General features: G+C 49.2%; 1 protein-coding gene across 1 annotated transcript in view; it reads left to right on the top strand.

Annotated features, from left to right (window-relative positions):
• The window catches only part of ttc27 (tetratricopeptide repeat domain 27), a 312,286-nt gene that overhangs the window by 128,294 nt on the left and 161,234 nt on the right, over positions 1-22,758 (top strand). The window contains exon 9 of the mRNA XM_056291937.1: positions 3,111-3,177. Coding sequence (XP_056147912.1) covers positions 3,111-3,177 — 67 coding nt within the window. The remainder of the gene's footprint in view (positions 1-3,110; positions 3,178-22,758) is intronic.

The raw sequence follows: 22,758 nt of genomic DNA, 5'->3' as shown, positions 1-22,758 counted from the left end.
GAGACCTGTTTCACCGACGCTGTCCGTCCACCGGAGACCTGTTTCACCGACACTGTCCGTCCACCGGAGACCTGTTTCACCGACGCTGTCCGTCCACCGGAGACCTGTTTCACCGACACTGTCCGTCCACCGGAGACCTGTTTCACCGACACTGTCCGTCCACCGGAGACCTGTTTCACCGACACTGTCCGTCCACCGGAGACCTGTTTCACTGACACTGTCCGTCCACCGGAGACCTGTTTCACCGACACTGTCCGTCCACCGGAGACCTGTTTCACCGACACTGTCCGTCCACCGGAGACCTGTTTCACCGACACTGTCCGTCCACCGGAGACCTGTTTCACCGACGCTGTCCGTCCACCGGAGACCTGTTTCACCGACGCTGTCCGTCCACCGGAGACCTGTTTCACCGACGCTGTCCGTCCACCGGAGACCTGTTTCACCGACACTGTCCGTCCACCGGAGACCTGTTTCACCGACACTGTCCGTCCACCGGAGACCTGTTTCACCGACACTGTCCGTCCACCGGAGACCTGTTTCACCGACACTGTCCGTCCACCGGAGACCTGTTTCACCGACACTGTCCGTCCACCGGAGACCTGTTTCACCGACACTGTCCGTCCACCGGAGACCTGTTTCACCGACACTGTCCGTCCACCGGAGACCTGTTTCACCGACACTGTCCGTCCACCGGAGACCTGTTTCACCGACACTGTCCGTCCACCGGAGACCTGTTTCACCGACACTGTCCGTCCACCGGAGACCTGTTTCACTGACACTGTCCGTCCACCGGAGACCTGTTTCACTGACACTACATCCACCGTTATTATTTGCTCTTTATCCTAATTCCTCTCAAGATGATGATATACATGTAAAACATGCACATAATCAGGTTTTCTGCCATCAGCACTATTTATCCATCCATCCATCCATCATCCATCCATCCATCATCATCCATCCATCCATCCATCCATCATCCATCCAGCCATCATCCATCCATCCATCCATCCATCATCCATCCATCCATCCATCATCCATCCAGCCATCATCCATCCATCCATCCATCCATCATCCATCCATCCATCCATCATCCAAACCACTTATCCTGCTCTCAGCGTTGGGGGATGCTGGAGCCCAGCCCAGCAGTCACTGGGCAGCAGGCGGGGAGACACCCAGGACAGGCCACCAGGCCATCACAGGGCCCACACACACACACACACACACACACACACATTCACACCTATGGACAATTTAGTACGGCCGATTCACCTGGCCTACATGTCTTTGGACTGTGGGAGGAAACCGGAGCCCCCGGAGAAAAGGCCACCACGGGGCATTTCTTTATTTCTTTATTATTATTATTTTTACTATTTATTATTTTATTATTATAATAATATGTTATTAATTTTACTATTTATTTCTTTATTTATCGATTCAGTTCTGTTTGTTTTTGTTGCTTCTGCCTGCTTTCACACAGCAGATGTAGGGTTCATTTTCCCCTCTTCTTCTTCTTCTTCTTCACCTCTTCTTCTTCACCTCTTCTTTGTCCTTATTGGCTGGTGGGAACAGAAATGACATTGGTGACCGGTGCACTTCAGCAAAGTGTGATTTTGTTGTTGTTGTTTTGTTTTAATTGTGATAAAGTGGAGGAGTACTCACCACACTAGGTTTAAAAGTCCTGCACATGTGTGCCTCCCCCATAGCAAACAATACAACATGTGTGCCTCCCCCCCATAGCAAACAATACAACATGTGTGCCTCCCCCATAGCAAACAATACAACATGTGTGCCTCCCCCATAGCAAACCATACAACATGTGTGCCTCCCCCCATAGCAAACAATACAACATGTGTGCCTCCCCCCCATAGCAAACAATACAACATGTGTGCCTCCCCCATACCAAACAATACAACATGTGTGCCTCCCCCCATAGCAAACAATACAACATGTGTGCCTCCCCCATAGCAAACAATACATGTGTGCCTCCCCCATAGCAAACAATACAACATGTGTGCCTCCCCCCATAGCAAACAATACAACATGTGTGCCTCCCCCATACCAAACAATACAACATGTGTGCCTCCCCCCCATAGCAAACAATACAACATGTGTGCCTCCCCCATAGCAAACAATACAACATGTGTGCCTCCCCCCCATAGCAAACAATACAACATGTGTGCCTCCCCCATAGCAAACAATACAACATGTGTGCCTCCCCCATAGCAAACAATACAACATGTGTGCCTCCCCCATAGCAAACAATACAACATGTGTGCCTCCCCCATACCAAACAATACAACATGTGTGCCTCCCCCATAGCAAACAATACAACATGTGTGCCTCCCCCCATAGCAAACAATACAACATGTGTGCCTCCCCCCATAGCAAACAATACAACATGTGTGCCTCCCCCATAGCAAACAATACAACATGTGTGCCTCCCCCCATAGCAAACAATACAACATGTGTGCCTCCCCCATAGCAAACAATACAACATGTGTGCCTCCCCCATAGCAAACAATACAACATGTGTGCCTCCCCCATAGCAAACAATACATGTGTGCCTCCCCCATAGCAAACAATACAACATGTGTGCCTCCCCCCATAGCATCTAAGTCTCCAGCTAATGCAGCCTTCAACCCTCCCCTTATTATTTTACGTACATCCTCCCTCGGGGGTGATGGGATATCTGACTCGACCTCTTCGGCGGTCGTGCCTGTAGCGGCAGTCCGGGTGGGCGAGGCTCCTCAGACTGTGTGTGTGAGGCGTCGCGGGCCCCGCTGGGTTGTATTCATATTTACGGAGGTTTGTGGCCTTTCGGTCGGTGTTCCTGGCTTCATCTAGGTCGCGGTACCTTTGGGGTTGTTTAGCGAGATGCTGTGTTGGCTCTGAAGTGAACAAAGCCGTTCCCATGCCAAGTTCTGCAGGAGGTCTGAAAAAGACCTCGTACTCCGTGTCTTGCTCCCGGGCGCCCTTTCGTGCTCGTGAATATCTTATGGTGTTGTGCACAGGGTGTAGTGCAATGTGTTGCAACACTGTGCATGTGTGTGACGTGTGTGTTACTGACTGGTTTTTGCAGCGTTTGTTGATTCTAGTGTCTTGTTTTGCAGCACGGACTTCCAGAAGAACAACCCCGTCCACAAGCTGACCGAGGAAGAGCTCTTGGCCTTCACTTCTGTAAGTCCCCTGTCTGTCCCGCTGTGTTTAAAGCAGGGATAGGCAACATGGTCCAGAAAGGTCCAGTGTGGTGGGTTCAGGTCTTTGTTCCAACCCAGCAGGTACGCACCTGATTCTATTTGTCAACCAATAGTCTTTGCTAAGGACCTTGACTTGTAGACTCAGGTGTCTAAGACCTGCACCCACACCGGACCTCTCTGGACCGTGTTGCCTATCCCTGGTTTAAAGGCGTACTTGAACATGTGTGTCTGTTTCTTGCTGCTAGCCGGGGTGAGGACTGCTCGCAGTAACCCCCACGCCACAGCGAGCCCAACAAGAGTAAGCGAAGAAAAGCAGTCTTGCTTCAAATGTTTCATTGTTGGTGTGCTCGTCAGAAACCCTCCTGCTGACCCCTGACCCGCGAAGAGCATCTCCTGGTCTCGTGTATTGTCTGGTTTGACTCATCCTGAGCATTCACCCCTGGCTCGTTTTTCTGTTGGTGTAATGTCTCCCGGTTCCTCTGCCGTCTTACAGGAGACAGGATTTAGCTTGTGACCTTTCAGGAACGCTGCCGTGTTGAAAATATTGCAGCTTCTCTCTCACCTTCTTTCACCGCCTGTTTCTGTCTCGCGTTTTGCCATGGAGATGTTCGGGGACCCCCCCCTTTCTTCCCAGTTTACTTTGGCCACTCTTTCGAGCTGTCCCGGTTGCTGCTCCACCCCCTCTGCCAGTCCGGGGAGGGCTGCAGACTACCACATGCCTCCTCCCATACATGTGGAGTCACCAGCCGCTTCTTTTCACCTGACAGTGAGGAGTTTCACCAGGGGGACTTAGTGCATGGGAGGATCACACTACCCCCCCCCCCCCAGTTCCACCTCCCCCCCCCCGAACAGGCGCCCCGACCGACCAGAGGAGGCGCTAGTGCAGCGACCAGGACACATACCCACATGCGGCTTCCCACCCGCAGACACGGCCAATTGTGTCTGTAGGGACGCCCGACCAAGCCGGAGGTAACACGGGGATTCGAACTGGTGATCCTCGTGTTGGTAGGCAACGGAATAGACCGCCACGCCACCCGGACACCCCTGAATGTTGATTTCTCTGTCAAAATGAATATCAGCGAAGTGCTTATAGTTTTAACAGATGAGCTGGACCACCATGTCTTACTGGACATGTAGGTTATCAGCAGTGTTAGAACCTTCCGTTTGTTCTGGGCCAAGTTACCAGCTCAGGCTTACTAAAGAACGGGCACAGTAAAAGGACCTGCCGTGTAGCACATCAGCTGGAAGACATGACTAGGGGAACGCCGTGGGCCCTATTGCATGCCCCAAATCCTGACTGCACACACAAAGTAAGCCAAGGATCTTCAGATGCAGTAAACCCACGGAAGACCAATGCAGATCTGACAGAGGCTTCGTAGAGCCCCTTGTGATTGTGGTGCGTGTGTGTAAAGATGAAGCCATGGCTGTCTTCAGCCTGAGCACCATACCGTGGTGGGAGTAGAGATTCATAGAGATTCCTCACCGCTTCCGGTGTGGGAAGATGGCGGCGCGAATTCACGTTCACAGCGGCCTCACCCAGTACTGGTGTGGGAAGATGGCGGCGCGAATTCACTTTTGCAGCGGCCTCACCCAGTACTGTTGATGCGGTGTCTTTGTCCACATCTGCCTCTAAGTGTTCGTCTTCGTTTGTTGGCTGGGAGAGCTGGCGCTGGATCGGCTGCAAGAGTTTGGTCCGCTGCGCTGTGGGCCCAGGGACCGCAGCCTTGCCCAGAACTGCACCTGAGGAGGTAACACCGAGGGCAGTCTGACAGGACGCGGAAGCGGGGCAGGCTAAGCTAACTGCTAGCCCATGCAGACCGGCAGTTCTGATAACACAGAGGGCGGGTCTGACAGGACACGGAAGCGGGGCAAGCTAAGCTAACTGCTAGCCCATGCAGACTGGCAGTTCCGATAACACAGAGGGCGGGTCTGACAGGACGCGGAAGCGGGGCAAGCTAAGCTAACTGCTAGCCCATGCAGACCGGCAGTTCTGATAACACAGAGGGCGGGTCTGACAGGACGCGGAAGTGGGGCAGGCTAAGCTAACTGCTAGCCCATGCAGACCGGCAGTTCCGATAACACCGAGGGCGGTCTGGCGGCGGCCTCAGCTGGCGTTCACTGTGGTGTTTTTGATGTCGTCATGTGGAGTGCGGGGAGGTGTGTCGAGGGTGTCTGGCTGGGAGAGCTGGTACTGGATCGGCCAGGAGGGGGCTTGGTCTGCTTCGTCCGGTTGCCGCAGGGACCACGGCCCCTGCCTGGAGCTGCGCCCGCCCAAGGAGGAGACATGGAGGGCGGCCTGACAGGAAGCGTAATCGGGGCAGGCTAGGCTAACCGCTAGCCCACGCAGACTGGCGGTTCCAACAGTCATCCCGGCTGTGTTCGTTAGAGATATTTTTTTGTTTCGTTTGGGTATATGTGTTAGTTTGAATATGTGTGTTCTTGTAGTTCTTGAATGTCTTTTTGTCTCCGTGTTGTACTGCGGGGGGCTGGAGGAAACGACAAAGTCTTCCTGATCCCCAGAGATGGGCAGTAGATGGACTCAGAGATGGCTAAGTTTTAGTCCACCATCCACGGCGTGTGTGATGCTCTTCGTCCCATTGCATGAGGAGTGTGTGTCGTGTTGTCATGTCATTAGTTCTTCAATGTATTATTGTTTGTGCTCGGACAAAACCCCGTCATTATTCAGCCGTCCACGCAGTCTACATCCTACCGGTGAATATATTCAGACCCTGATCAGTGTCAGACCCGTTAGAGTAAAGCTTGTCCCGCAGCTCGTCGGCTGTGTTTGTCTTATATCCGTTATTTTATCATTCCGCTCGTATTCTTGAATCTACATTTCACATTTCCAATTCCCATCATGCTTTTTGTCAAATTTATAAATGTCTAACAAGCTGCGTTTACTGGGCAAGGTATTCTTGTTAAAAAAAAAAAGAAACAGTAATTTTTACTGAGCGGCTGCAGCACTCCGGCGTCATGGATTGATATTTACTGCCACATCGAGCGGTGATTTGCAAGGTGATTGTTTCAGCTTGTCCTTGTGCTTCGCTCCCTTCCACCCCTTCATTTGTCCCTGAATTATTGCACTTTTCAGGCCACAGCTACAGAATATATTTGCATCCATTATGCTCCATTGGCTGCCTGTGCAGGAAAAGCACTGCCGACTCACACGTTCTCGACTGAAGTGGGTATCTGTACATCTGATGGTGGCAGATAGGCCGAGTGACCCGGGCCATTGTGATTCCAGGCGTCGAGTCTTTGTGCAAAGCGCAATATCTGAACCATGCAGGAGTTGATGCCATCTCTCTTCCGTAAAAGTCCCTGAAATGAATTTCGTATTTGCTGGAGTGTTATGCCGTGGATACAACAGGAAGCCGCACCCCACCCGTTCTCTGAACGTGTTGCCCTCCGTTTGTCCGTTCTGCGTGGTGCTCTGTGCTGCTCCGTTGCCCTGGGCTGAGATGGATGCATGGCTGCCCACCGCGGTGTGAAGCAATCCTCATCCCTGAAATGATCCCCGAGGTACTGAACGAGAGAGCAGAGCAGGGCGACTTCTCTCACATCACTGGTTTTTCATTACTGTTCCTGTTCCAGGGCAGCACGGTGGCCCAGTGGTTGGCACTGGTGCCTCGCAGCAAGAAGGTCCTGGGTCCGACCCCCAGGCCATCCCAGGTCCTTTCTGTGTGGAGTTTGTATGTTCTCCCGTGTCTGTGTGGGTTTCCTCTGGGTGCTCCGGTTTCCTCCCACCATCAAAAAGACATGCATGTTAGGATTAATACTCCTGTCGGTGCCCCTGAGCAAGGCAGTAGGAAAGAAGAACTGGAGTTGGTCCCCGGGTGCTGCAGCTGCCCCCTGCTCCTGTACAATAGGATGGTTACATGCAGAGAACACAGTCACTGTAACTGAACAACTGTACAATAACACAATAAAGTGGCTTTCTTTCTAATTTCTTTCTTTCTTTTGTTCTTTCTTTAGTTCATTCTTTCTTTCTAATGTTTTTCTTTCTTTCTCTTTCATTCATTCTTTCTTTTGTTTTTTTCGTTCGTTCGTTCTTTCTTTCTTTCAATCATTCTTTCTTTCTCTTTCTTTCATTTTCTTTCTAGTTTCTTTTGTTCTTTCATTTCTTTTTTGTTCTTTAATTCTTTCTTTCGTTCTTTATTTCTTTCTCTTTATTTCATTCTTTCTTTCTAATTTCTTTTTTTCTTTCTTTCGGTGTGTTTTGCAGTCTTTGCTGGGATGTCAGTGATGAGCCAGGCTCTTTGTGTGTGATGGCTGAAAGTTTGACTGTGAGGAGGGACCCCAGCTTGTCAGATGTCATTCACAGTTACACGATAGGAAAGTAGGCCAGAGCAGCTGAAAGCCATCACCAGTGTAGAGTCATTCAAGGTGATGAGAACACTTGGCCTGAAGAGTGTGATGGGACGGGAGTGTAAAAGAAAAAAGAAGAAGAATGAGATGACTACAAATTTTCCTGGAGAAAAAGAGTGTGGTCTAGCCGGGAGTGTCATCAAGGCAGTGGCTGGTTTGTTGCATAAACCTGCAAAACATCTCATTTTGATCAATCTAAGATGCAGCAGACCCCTTGCAAGACTTAACATCCCGTCGTTAATGTCAGTGGCAAGAAATAAAGATAAAAGGTTGATATTAGGAAAGTAAATGAAATGTGAAAGTCTTTAACCAACATTCTTTGTACCTCCACCAGAACAGCCTCCTGGACCCCAACCAGTCTGGGTTCAAGGTGAGTCACTCGACAGAGACGGCCCTCCTTGCGGTGACAGAATCGCTGCATGCTGTGAGAGCAAACTCTCTCTCCTCTGTCCTGATACTTGTGGACCTGTCAGCTGCATTCGACACAGTGAACCACCAGTTCCTCCTCTCTACCCTCGAGGGGCTGGGTGTCACAGGCTCTGCACTCTCAATGTTTGCAACCTACCTGACGGGTCACTCTTACCAGGTGACATGGAGGGGCTCTGTGTCGGAGCCTCGCAGACTGACTACAAGCATTCCACAAGGTTCGGTTCTGGGTCCTCTCCTTTTCTACCTGTACACAACATCCCTGGGTTCTGTTATTCGCTCGCATGACTTCTCTTACCATTGTTATGCCGATGACACCCAGCTGATCTTGTCCTTCCTCCCTCTGACACACAAGTAGAGACATGCATTGCTGCGTGCTTGACTGACATCTCGGAGTGGATGGCGACACACCACCTGAAGCTCAATCTGGACAAGACAGAGCTGATGTCCCTCCCGGGGAAAGGTTGCCCACACCTGGCCATCACCATTGACAACACCATGGTGACGCCAACTCGAACTGCGAGGAATCTGGGTGTGATCCTGGACGACCAACTGTTTGCTGCAAACTTTGCATTGGTTGCTCGCTCCTGCAGATTTCTCCTCTATAACATCAGGAGAATTCATCCATTCCTCACCGACGAGATGGCACAGGTGCTCATCCAGGCTCTGGTCATCTCCCGGCTGGACTACAGCAACTCCCTCCTTGCTGGCACCCCAGCGTCGGCTATCAGATCTCTGGAGCTTGTTCAGAAAGCTGCAGCTCATCTGGTGTTCAACCGCCCTAAGTTCTCCCACACAACTCCCCTTCTCATGTCCCTACAGTGGCTCCCGGAAGCTGCTCGCATCTAGTTTAAGACTCTGGTGCTAGCCTACAGGGCAGTGAAAGGAACAGCTCCTTCCTATCTCCAGGCCATGGTCAAGCCCCACACCCCCACCCGACCACTTCGCTCTGCTGCCTCGGGACGCCTGGTTGCCCCGTCGCTCAGAGGCCCCTGCTGCCGATCGACCCGGTCCCGGCTCTTTTCTGTCCTGGCCCCATAGTGGTGGAATGAACTCCCCACTGATGTCAGGACAGCGGAGTCGCTGCCCATCTTTCAGCGCAGGTTGAAAACTCACCTCTTAAGAACTACTACCCTGTTACTTGTTCTTAGCACTTATTGTAGTCACTCATTTAAAAAACAAAATCTCTTTCCCTCGCTTTTACTTTAGCACTGGTTTTGCTCTTGGATGCTAGTTTAGAGAGAAGATGCACTTATGATCTCTGATAACAAGTAGTTTTCCTGATTTCCTACGTTAAATGATGCACTTATTTTAAGTTGCTTTGGATAAAAGCGTCGGTGAAATGACTGTAATGTAATGTAATGTAATGAAAGAGTTGAATACATACCTACGTCTCCTAATACAAGTTGACAATTTTGGGAAGACTTATCTAAGACTAAACACATTATGCACGTATGCTAGAATAGAGTAGTTAATTGAAGAAAATAAATGACAAATGCTGAAACACATCGGGTTTGAGAGTCCATCCATCCATTATCCAAACCGCCTCTCCTGCTGTCAGGGTCGCAGGGACGCTGGAGCCGATCCCGGCAGTCATTGGGCGGCAGGCAGGGAGACACCCTGGACATGCCGCCAGGCCATCACAGGGCCGACACATTCACACCTAGGAACAATTTAGTGTGGCCGATTCACCTGACCTACATGTCTTTTTGACTGTGGGAGGAAACCGGAGCACCCGGACGAAACCCACACAGACACGGGGAGAACATGCAAACTCCACAGAGGACGACCCGGGACGACCCCGAAGGTTGGACTACCCCGGGGCTTGAACCCAGGACCTTGTTGCTGTGAGACTGACTGAAACAATGATTGAATAATAATAATGAGATTATGTTAAGTCCAAGTTTTAGTCAAAACTGGACTGTTCAACACATGTAACGCTGAGAAATTCTTAGAAAAGCATAATTATATGCCAGTCAGAAAGCCTTGTTCAGCTGCATCAGAGTAATACACTGATCAGCCAAAACAATAAACCACTGACAGGTAGGTGAATAACGTTGATTATCTCATTACAGTGGCACCTGTCAAGGGGTGGAGTATATTAAGCAGCAAGTGAACAGTTGTAGAAGTTGATGTGTTGGATGCAGGACAAATGGGCAAGCCAAGGATCTGAGTGACTTTGACAAGGACCAAATTGTGATGGCTTGACGACTGGGTCAAAACATCTCCAAAACGGCAGGTCTTGCGGGGTGTTCCAGGTAGGCAGTGGTCAGTACCTACCAAAAGTGGTCCAAGAAAGGACAATTGATGAACCGGTGCCAGGGTGATGGGTGCCCGGTGCTCTATGAATTGTGTGGGGAGTGAAGGCTAGCCTGTCTGGTCTGTTCCCACAGAAGAGCTACTGTAGCTCAGATTGCTGGAAAAAGTAATGCTGGCTATGATAGACAGGTGTCAGAACACACAGTGCATCGCAGCTTGCTGTGTTATGGGGTTATGTAGCCACAGACTGGTCAGAGTGCCCATGATGACCCCTGTCCACCACCGAAAGCTCCTACAATGGGCATGTGAGCATCAGAACTGGACCATGAAACAATGGAAGAAGGTGTCCTGGTCTGATGAATCACATTTTCTTTTCCATCATGTGGTTACATCATGGGTTACATCATGTGCGTTTTTCATGGGTTGCATCATGTGCGTTGCTTAACCTGGGGAAGAGATGGCACCTGGATGCACTATGAGAAGAAGGCAAGCCGGTGGAGGCAGTGTGATGCTGGGAAACCTTGGGTCCTGGCATTCATGTGGATGTTACTTTGACACGTACCACCTACCTAAACATCGTTGCAGACCAGGTACACCCCTTCATGGCTACGGTATTCCCTGATGGCAGTGGTCTCTTTCAGCAGGATAATGCTCCCTGCCACACTGCACACATTGTTCAGGAACGGTTTGAGGAACATTACAAAGAGTTCAAGGTGTTGCCTTGGCATCCAGATCCAATCCGATCGAGCATCTGTGGGATGTGCTGGAAAAACAAGATTGATCCATGGAGGCCCCACCTCTCAACTTACAGGACTTAAATGATCTACTGCTATAATATCTTAGTGCCAGATACCAGAGGACACGTTCAGAGGTCTTGTGGAGTCCATGCCTCGACAGGTCAGAGCTGTTTGGCGGCGCGAGGGGGACCTACACAATATTAGGCAGGTGGTTTTAATGTTTCGGCTGATCGGTGTATAAGCCAAAGAAGGACTGAATGGACATTTAATCAGCTCTCAGCCAGGCTTGAAATGGAAGAAACCAGTGGTTCTCTTTGGTCCATATGAGTGACATGGTCCATATGAGTGACATGATCCATATGAGACACATGGTTCATATGAGTGACATGGTCCATATGAGTGACATGGTCCTTATGAGTGACATGGTCCATATGAGACACATGGTCCATATGAGTGACATGGTCCATATGAGTGACATGGTCCATATGAGTGACATGGTCCATATGAGACACATGGTTCATATGAGACACATGGTCCATATGAGTGACATGGTCCATATGAGTGACATGGTTCATATGAGTGACATGGTCCATATGAGTGACATGATCCATATGAGACACATGGTCCATACGAGTGACATGGTCCATACGAGTGACATGTTCATATGAGTGACATGGTCCACACGAGTGACATGGTCCATATGAGTGACAGGTGAATATCATTTCATTTGGTTTCATATTTAAATGCCAGATGTACATTCTGTGTTCTGGTGAAAATGGAGTCTAAGAATAACCTGCCCAGTAGTGCAGAAAGGAAGGTGAGGTTCATAATTTACTAAACATTCATCTATTTTTGGACACCCCCCCCCCACTTCCTGTTTTAGAACTTTTTTCGTAGTCAGGTGCTGATTGCGCTGTAGATGATGGTGTATCTGAAGGAGCTGACAGTAAAGAGGCTGCTTTCATAGCCTGGTTTACAGAATACCTACTGTTCAGGAATGTAATGTAATGCTTTTCACTGGGACTTCTTTTATTTATTTGTTTGTTTATGTTTACTTCCCCCCATTTTTCTCCCCAGTTGTACTTGGCCAATTACCCCACTCTTCCGAGCCGTCCCGGTCTCTGCTCCACCCCCTCTGCTGACCCGGGGAGGGCTGCAGACTACCACATGCCTCCTCCCATACATGTGGAGTCACCAGCTGCTTCTTTTCACCTGACAGTGAGGAGTTTCACCAGGGGGACGTAGCGCGTGGGAGGATCACACTATTCCCCCCAGTTCCCCCTCCCCCCCGAACAGCCCCCCCCCGCCCGACCAGAGGAGGCGCTAGTGCAGCGACCAGGACACATACCCACATCCGGCTTCCCACCCACAGTGACTACGTATTCTCCAGCTGTATCTGGAATGGGTGGAGGGGTGTTTCCTTAGATGGTGTTAAGCTGAGCTTTTCCACCTCATGTGTTGGTCTCTGCGTCGTGTGAGACATGTAGACATGTCTTCACACGGCTCCTTCACAATGCAAAGCAACCATGTGGTTATTAGCTGTGTTTGCTTTGAGATAACAGACGAGTGTGACTACACTGTTTTGATTATGAAATGCTGTAGATTCCCAACCCACCTTTGATACTAACGAACTACGTTTATCATTTCATGGGTGGTAGAAAGTAACTGCCAGCTCAGACATTTTGCGTCCCTACAGACACAATTGGCCGTGTCTGCGGGTTGGAAGCCGGATGTGGGTGTGTCCTGGTCTCTGCACTAGCGCCTCCTCTGGTTGGTTGGGGCGCCTGTTCGGGGGGGGGGGACTGGGGGGAATAGTGTTATCCTCCCACGCGCTACGTCCCCCTGGTGAAACTCCTCATTGTCATGTGTAAAGAAGTGGCTGGCGACTCCCCGTGTATGGGAGGAGGCGTGTGGTGGTCTGCAGCCCTCCCCGGATCAGCAGAGGGGGACGACCCGGGAAATGGGGTACTTGGTAGGGCTGTGTACCGGTGAGAATCTGGCGATAGGATACGCATCACGATGCAGGGTTACCGCTCAATATATGGTGATATATTGTGATGCTGTAAGAAAGGTGATATACTGTGATGTCATAGGCCTGTGTTCTTTGTGCTCATGCTACTTCCTGTCTCAGTTTACGTTGTGGGGTTGGAGTGGAAGAGTCAGATGGCCGAAGATAGGTTACAACACTGTTGTCTAGCGGTCTTGGGGGTTACACACAACACAACATGTTTGTCACCAACCTTTACATGTAGACAATTAAAAATCCATACAGTGGTTCTGAGAATCGATACAGTATCACAACAGATAATATCACAATACTCCAGTGTATCGATACTTTCTTACACCTCTAATACCCACATCCGTAATTGTAATTATAACCACTAATTAATTGTAATTGTAACCACTAGTAATTGTCCAGGGGGGGGGGGGGGTTTGGTCTGAGAGAGTATTTAATTTCTTTAAAAAAACGTTTTTGAAGTTGAGTTTCTTGCTGCTATCGTCACTGTGTACACGGGCGCTGTGAAAGGACGGAAAGTCCGAATGACCCCGTTGACACGGTGTGACCGCCACTCCCGCCAGCGCCATTTCCACTCCAAACCTGATGTCATGCATTACAACACCTCTGTTATCGGAGGCTACACAACGGTTTGGATGTCATGGCCCGCTTCCTAGTCCAATGACGTGATGTGTTCTGGTCCACAGGACCGCTTGCATCATCCTCATCTGCTGCAAGTCTTGGCTGGGCTCGGCTGGAGAGCTTTTAGGCTTTCTTTCCTCACGACTCAGCACTTCTCGTGTCGCGCTGGCGAGGGGAACTCTCGGCCGCCTCCCCAGGGTGTGTCACGTATCCCCTCGCCTGTATCAGCGATTAGTGGGCCTTTATCGGGGACTTCTGGGTGTTGGTCGTACGAGCCCCACGTCAGAGTTTCCACTCTGCTGGGAAAATGATGGCGGGCCATGACATACTGCCCCAGACTCATTTTATGAATTTCCATGATCCGAGCTTACGTCTTGTTGATCTCACCTCCGAAGCCGTGCCAGCAGCAGCGTCTGCAGGATGCTTCCTGCGAGTGACGGACAGGCTGCAGATAAAAATAGACTTCTGTCTCGGCAGGAAAGTGCAGGCTGGTTATGCCGTACTATGAACGACGGTCTGGTGTTCGTACGGTCGTGTCTGGAGGGTTTATTGGTGAAAAGGAGTCTTGATTGATGACGTCTGAGTGATGACGTCTGAGTGATGACATATGAGTGATGACATATGAGTGATGACATATGAGTGATGACATATGCCTTCCTTTGGCACTTATTAAGCAAGATTTATGCATCGACAATTATGTTTCTTTAGGGGTCTTGCCCTAAAACAACAAAAAATCAAAAACCAAAAGGGGGCAAGCATGGTGGACTCTGACGACCAGACTACAGACAGACAGACATACTCTCAGAGAGAGAGAGAGAGAGAGAGAGAGAGAGTGTTGTGGAGGGGGATACACAGACAAGTGAGCGGCCACAGTTGTTTTTCTTTTGGGGGGGGGGGGTCTGGTCACATCCAGAACACAGCACCTGGCCTCAGTACTGCTTTGTGATGTGGGGTCCTGGAGGTCAACACAGATTCACTCAGCTCATCACCGGACATGTATGTACCTGTATCACAGCGTGACCGAGTTATCGTCCGAGTTGACTCGGAAAGAGAGAAGTTTTCTTCTCGGGAAGAGAAATCAAGCACCTGTCCCCCCCCAAACCTAGACCAGGGAAGCGGAGTGCAGGGGCCTGTGGACCCCCTTGTTGGACTGGTGACAGCTGAACCCCCTGCAGCTGACCACTAGCGAGACAAAGGAGATGGTGGCGGACTTCCGCAGGAGTAAGCCTGTATCCATCTTCAGGACGGATGCAGTGTTAACCCGGGAGTCCACATGGGACAACAGGCTGGAGAGGACCAGGAACACCGTGGCCCCTCTACAAGGCGGCCCGGAGCTGGCTCTACTTCCTGCGAGGGCTCGGGTCATTTAAGCTCCGCAGCAGGATGCTGCAGATGTTGTGCCAGTCTGTTGTGAGCTGGGGGAGCGGCGTGAAGGCTGGCGATGCCAAGAGTGAACGAGCTGGCCGGGAATGCCAGCTCTGTGCTGGGAGCCAATCCCCGCTCTGGCAGCGGTGTCAGACAAGAGGGGGATGACCAAACTGTTGGCCCTCGCGAACAATGCGTCACCCTCCTCCAAAACACACTGATCAAATACAGAAGATCCCTCGGCAACAGACTAACCCCCACCCCCCACCCCCACCCCCACCACCACCCCCACCCAGCTGCTCCGCAGAACGCCACAGGAGATAGTTGCTGCTGGCAGCCATGAAACTGTGTAACTTCCCCCCCGTTCTGCCACACGACTCGCCCCAGCAGTTTAGGTGGACGCTGAAGCAGCGGCGTTGACTGTCCTTCTCATAACTGATGGATTTTTATAGCTGTTGTCATAGTTTAGGTCAGATCGTTATTTATTGATGTTTCGGGTCAGTTTTCTAATTATATTTATTGTTGCTGAGTAGATGAAACCCGTGTTCATTATGTTGTTGTCATATAGGCCAGATTGCTATTTATATCCAGTGTTTTAAATGGACCAGACGGTATTTATAACTCTGGAGGTTGGTTTTTGTGATGTATTGTCCTGTTTTTATTTTGTCTTGATGGTTCTTTGTCTGCCTGTTCAGTAGTTTCTTAGGTACTGTTGTGTTTTTACTTCTGTATTAATTGTCGTTTGTTTGCCTGCCCAGGGACTGCAGATGCAAATTAGCTGCCGGCTAGCTCTGGCGCAGTGGTGAAATTGTGCGTTGTCCCTGTCAAATACACAATAAACTAAACTATAGCGTTCATATTCAGACACTGCGTGCTGTTACTCATACTGTAATAACTTGACTTAAGGAACGAGCCGTACAGCAGCGCCTTTTCCAGTGGTTAGCATTGTGGCCTCTCAGCAAGGAGGTCCTGGGTTCGAACCCCCGCCCTCCCAGGTCCTTTCTGTGTGGAGTTTGCCTGTTCGCCCCATGGCTGTGTGGGGTTCTGCTGGGTGCTCCGGTTTCCCCCCACCATCAAACACACATGTATGGTAGGGTAATAACCCTTTCAGTGCCCTTGAGCAAGTCAGATGGGTCGGGCCCCTGCCCAAGGCGAAAGAACTTGAGTTTGGTCCCTGCAGCTGCCCACTGCTCCTGGTGTGTATATAGGATATACATGGTGGCCCACTGCTCCTGGTGTGTGTGTGTGTATATAGGATATACATGGTGGCCCACTGCTCCTGGTGTGTGTGTATATAGGATATACATGGTGGCCCACTGCTCCTGGTGTGTGTGTGTATAGGATATACATGGTGGCCCACTGCTCCTGGTATGTGTGTGTATATAGGATATACATGGTGGCCCACTGCTCCTGGTGTGTGTATAGGATATACATGGTGGCCCACTGCTCCTGGTGTGTGTATAGGATATACATGGTGGCCCACTGCTCCTGGTGTGTGTATAGGATATACATGGTGGCCCACTGCTCCTGGTGTGTATATAGGATATACATGGTGGCCCACTGCTCCTGGTGTGTGTATAGGATATACATGGTGGCCCACTGCTCCTGGTGTGTGTGTGTATAGGATATACATGGTGGCCCACTGCTCCTGGTGTGTGTGTATATAGGATATACATGGTGGCCCACTGCTCCTGGTGTGTGTATAGGATATACATGGTGGCCCACTGCTCCTGGTGTGTGTGTATAGGATATACATGGTGGCCCACTGCTCCTGGTGTGTGTATATAGGATATACATGGTGGCCCACTGCTCCTGGTGTGTGTGTGTATAGGATATACATGGTGGCCCACTGCTCCTGGTGTGTGTATAGGATATACATGGTGGCCCACTGCTCCTGGTGTGTGTGTGTATAGGATATACATGGTGGCCCACTGCTCCTGGTGTGTGTGTATATAGGATATACATGGTGGCCCACTGCTCCTGGTGTGTGTATAGGATATACATGGTGGCCCACTGCTCCTGGTGTGTGTGTATAGGATATACATGGTGGCCCACTGCTCCTGGTGTGTGTATATAGGATATACATGGTGGCCCACTGCTCCTGGTGTGTGTGTGTATAGGATATACATGGTGGCCCACTGCTCCTGGTGTGTGTGTGTGTATAGGATATACATGGTGGCCCACTGCTCCTGGTGTGTGTGTATATAGGATATACATGGTGGCCCACTGCTCCTGGTGTGTGTATATAGGATATACATGGTGGCCCACTGCTCCTGGTGTGTGTGTGTATAGGATATACATGGTGGCCCACTGCCCCTGGTGTGTGTGTGTGTATATAGGATATACATGGTGGCCCACTGCTCCTGGTTTGTGTGTATATAGGATATACATGGTGGCCCACTGCTCCTGGTGTGTGTATATAGGATATACATGGTGGCCCACTGCTCCTGGTTTGTGTGTATATAGGATATACATGGTGGCCCACTGCTCCTGGTGTGTGTATAGGATATACATGGTGGCCCACTGCTCCTGGTTTGTGTGTATATAGGATATACATGGTGGCCCACTGCTCCTGGTGTGTGTATATAGGATATACATGGTGGCCCACTGCTCCTGGTGTGTGTGTGTATAGGATATACATGGTGGACCACTGCTCCTGGTGTGTGTATATAGGATATACATGGTGGACCACTGCCCCTGGTGTGTGTGTATATAGGATATACATGGCGGCCCACTGCTCCTGGTGTGTGTATAGGATATACATGGTGGCCCACTGCTCCTGGTGTGTGTGTATATAGGATATACATGGCGGCCCACTGCTCCTGGTGTGTGTATATAGGATATACATGGTGGACCACTGCTCCTGGTGTGTGTATAGGATATACATGGTGGCCCACTGCTCCTGGTGTGTGTATAGGATATACATGGTGGCCCACTGCTCCTGGTGTGTGTGTGTATAGGATATACATGGTGGCCCACTGCTCCTGGTGTGTGTGTGTGTATATAGGATATACATGGTGGCCCACTGCTCCTGGTTTGTGTGTATATAGGATATACATGGTGGCCCACTGCTCCTGGTGTGTGTATATAGGATATACATGGTGGCCCACTGCTCCTGGTTTGTGTGTATATAGGATATACATGGTGGCCCACTGCTCCTGGTGTGTGTATAGGATATACATGGTGGCCCACTGCTCCTGGTTTGTGTGTATATAGGATATACATGGTGGCCCACTGCTCCTGGTGTGTGTATATAGGATATACATGGTGGCCCACTGCTCCTGGTGTGTGTGTGTATAGGATATACATGGCGGCCCACTGCTCCTGGTGTGTGTATATAGGATATACATGGTGGACCACTGCTCCTGGTGTGTGTATAGGATATACATGGTGGCCCACTGCTCCTGGTGTGTGTATAGGATATACATGGTGGCCCACTGCTCCTGGTGTGTGTGTGTATATAGGATATACATGGTGGCCCACTGCTCCTGGTGTGTGTGTGTATATAGGATATACATGGTGGCCCACTGCTCCTGGTGTGTGTGTGTATAGGATATACATGGTGGCCCACTGCTCCTGGTGTGTGTATATAGGATATACATGGTGGCCCACTGCTCCTGGTGTGTGTGTGTATAGGATATACATGGTGGCCCACTGCTCCTGGTGTGTGTGTGTATAGGATATACATGGTGGCCCACTGCTCCTGGTGTGTGTATATAGGATATACATGGTGGCCCACTGCTCCTGGTATGTGTGTGTATATAGGATATACATGGCAGCCCACTGCTCCTGGTGTGTGTGTGTATAGGATATACATGGTGGCCCACTGCTCCTGGTGTGTGTGTGTATAGGATATACATGGTGGCCCACTGCTCCTGGTGTGTGTGTGTATAGGATATACATGGTGGCCCACTGCTCCTGGTGTGTGTGTGTGTATATAGGATATACATGGTGGCCCACTGCTCCTGGTGTGTGTGTGTATAGGATATACATGGCAGCCCACTGCTCCTGGTGTGTGTGTGTATAGGATATACATGGCAGCCCACTGCTCCTGGTGTGTGTGTGTGTATATAGGATATACATGGCGGCCCACTGCTCCTGGTGTGTGTGTATATAGGATATACATGGTGGCCCACTGCTCCTGGTGTGTGTGTATATAGGATATACATGGTGGCCCACTGCTCCTGGTGTGTGTATATAGGATATACATGGTGGCCCACTGCTCCTGGTGTGTGTGTATATAGGATATACATGGTGGCCCACTGCTCCTGGTGTGTGTGTATATAGGATATACATGGTGGCCCACTGCTCCTGGTGTGTGTGTATATAGGATATACATGGTGGCCCACTGCTCCTGGTGTGTGTGTATATAGGATATACATGGTGGCCCACTGCTCCTGGTGTGTGTGTGTATAGGATATACATGGTGGCCCACTGCTCCTGGTGTGTGTGTGTATAGGATATACATGGTGGCCCACTGCTCCTGGTGTGTGTGTGTATATAGGATATACATGGCAGCCCACTGCTCCTGGTGTGTGTGTGTATATAGGATATACATGGTGGCCCACTGCTCCTGGTGTGTGTATATAGGATATACATGGTGGCCCACTGCTCCTGGTGTGTGTATATAGGATATACATGGCGGCCCACTGCTCCTGGTGTGTGTGTGTGTAGGATATACATGGTGGCCCACTGCTCCTGGTGTGTGTGGGTGTATATAGGATATACATGGCGGCCCACTGCTCCTGGTGTGTGTGTGTGTATATAGGATATACATGGCGGCCCACTGCTCCTGGTGTGTGTGTGTGTATATAGGATATACATGGCGGCCCACTGCTCCTGGTGTGTGTGTGTATAGGATATACATGGCGGCCCACTGCTCCTGGTGTGTGTGGGTATATAGGATATACATGGCGGCCCACTGCTCCTGGTGTGTGTGTGTATATAGGATATACATGGTGGCCCACTGCTCCTGGTATGTGTGTATAGGATATACATGGTGGCCCACTGCTCCTGGTGTGTGTGTATATAGGATATACATGGTGGCCCACTGCTCCTGGTGTGTGTGTATATAGGATATACATGGTGGCCCACTGCTCCTGGTGTGTGTGTATATAGGATATACATGGTGGCCCACTGCTCCTGGTGTGTGTATATAGGATATACATGGTGGCCCACTGCTCCTGGTGTGTGTGTGTATAGGATATACATGGTGGCCCACTGCTCCTGGTGTGTGTGTGTGTGTGGATAGGATTGGTCAAATGCGGAGGATTAATTTCCCCACAGGGATCAATAAAGTACCTCTTCATCCTCTACAGTGTCACTATAGATGAGATGTATTCATCACCTAATTATGTGCAACATACAGTAACTGTACATGTGAACATGCTGCTGCATCTTTATTGATGTACGCCTGCTATATATTTTTTTTTGTTTTTCTACCATTGCTCTTAATCCACCCTGCCTTCATATACAAGTATACATCTCTTTATTCTATTTTATTTTGTCAGCATCAAGTGCTCTATTTTTCACGTGTTGTATACTTTTTATGGTTTTTTTTGCTGTATATTATTGCTATTGTGGGCAAGCATGGTGGTGCAGCGGTTAGCCCGGTCGCCTCACAGCAAGAAGGTCCTGGGTTCGAACCCTGGGGTAGTCCAACCTTGGGGGTGGTCCCGGGTCATCCTCTGTGTGGAGTTTGCATGTTCTCCCCGTGTCTGAGTGGGTTTCCTCCGGGTGCTCCGGTTCCCTCCCACAGTCCAAAGACATGTAGGTCAGGTGAACCGGCCGTACTAAATTGTCCCTAGGTGTGTGTGTGTGTGTGTGTGTGTGTGTGTGTGTGTGTGGGCCCAGTGATGGCCTGGCAGCCTGTCCAGGGTGTCTCCCCGCCTGCCTCCCAATGACTGCTGGGATAGGCTGCAGCATCCCTGCCACCCTGAGAGCAGGATAAGCGGTCGGGGTAATGGATGGAATTATTGTTATTGTGGGTATTTTTTAATATTGTGTGCTTTTGGTTTATGTGAGCTGTAATGACGCTTCAATTTCCTTTGGGATCAAGGAAGATCTATCTATCTACCTACCTACCTACCTATCTATCTATCTATCTATCTATCTATCTATCTATCTATCTATCTATCTATCTATCTATCTATCTATCTATCTATCTATCTATCTATCTATCTATCTATCTATCTATCTATCTATCTATCTATCTATCTACCTACCTACCTACCCACCCACCCACCCAGCTATCTATCTATCTATCTATCTATCTATCTATCTATCTATCTATCTATCTATCTATCTATCTATCTATCTATCTATCTATCTATCTATCTATCTATCTATCTATCTATCTATCTATCTATCTATCTATCTATCTATCTATCTATCTATCTATCTATCTATCTATCTATCTATCTATCTACCTACCTACCTACCTACCTACCTACCCACCCACCCACCCACCCACCCACCCAGCTATCTATCTATCTATCTATCTATCTATCTATCTATCTATCTATCTATCTATCTATCTATCTATCTATCTATCTATCTATCTATCTATCTATCTATCTATCTATCTATCTATCTATCTATCTATCTATCTATCTATCTATCTATCTATCTACCCACCCACCCACCCATCCACCCACCCACCCATCCACCCACCCACCTATCTATCTATCTATCTATCTATCTATCTATCTATCTATCTATCTATCTATCTATCTATCTATCTATCTATCTATCTATCTATCTATCTATCTATCTATCTATCTATCTATCTATCTATCTATCTATCTATCTATCTATCTATCTATCTATCTATCTATCTATCTATCTATCTATCTACCCACCCACCCACCCACCCACCCACCCATCTATCTATCTATGGGTTTTCTTGCTCCTTTTTTTGTTTTTGGAGATATTTTGTGCGTCACTTGCCTGGCTGCTCCCACGTTGCCAGACACAAGTTGATGAATGAAAGAGGGATGAAGGGAGAGTGTGAAGAGAGATGAAGCCACAGACTGAAAGATGCGAGTGAGACATGCTGTGGTTTCTTTCCTCGCTGTCTGTGTTTGTCGCGGCTACAACAGTGACTTACTTTGAGATGCCTTTGAAAGGCACAAAGGGGTTTTTGGCGATGAGAAGGTAATCGCTCTCAGGTGAAACTCGAGCCATCTCTTCAGACTGATTTCTACCTCCATGCCATTGGGAAATAAGATGATGAGGCTATAAAAGTCATTATTATGTAATTGCTACTGAGTCTTGTGGCATCGTGCAGAAAGTTTAAAGATGGCTAATTGCAGAGTCATCTGAGAAGTTCTGCAGGTGGCATGACTCATGAAGCCCAAATTGTACAGGGCGAAGTGGGATGGGGACAGCAGAGTGCCCTGTGGCGATCCTATGTTGCTAACCGCCGTCTCCAACGCGCAGTGATATGTCCGAGATTACACCACCTGTTGTTAACGAGAATGGCCGACCCCCCCTCCTTTCTTCTTGCCACTATGGGTCTCTGTCTGAGCTGACAGCCTCAAAGCTGGTGATGGTGGAATTATCATAAGGAACATCTTCACGTAGCCACGCCTCACTAAAACACATGAAACTGCACTTCGGATAATCCCTGTGACTCCTCACTTTGACTCCTCACTCATATATATATATATATATATATATATATATATATATATATATATATATATATATGTATATATATGTATATGTATATATGTATATATGTATATGTATGTATATATGTATGTATCTA

The sequence above is a fragment of the Lampris incognitus genome, chromosome 13 (genome assembly GCF_029633865.1).
Source record: "Lampris incognitus isolate fLamInc1 chromosome 13, fLamInc1.hap2, whole genome shotgun sequence".
Taxonomy (NCBI): Eukaryota; Metazoa; Chordata; class Actinopteri; order Lampriformes; family Lampridae; genus Lampris; species Lampris incognitus.
Note: the sequence above shows the minus strand (reverse complement) of the source record. Positions and strands in the feature narration are given on the sequence as shown.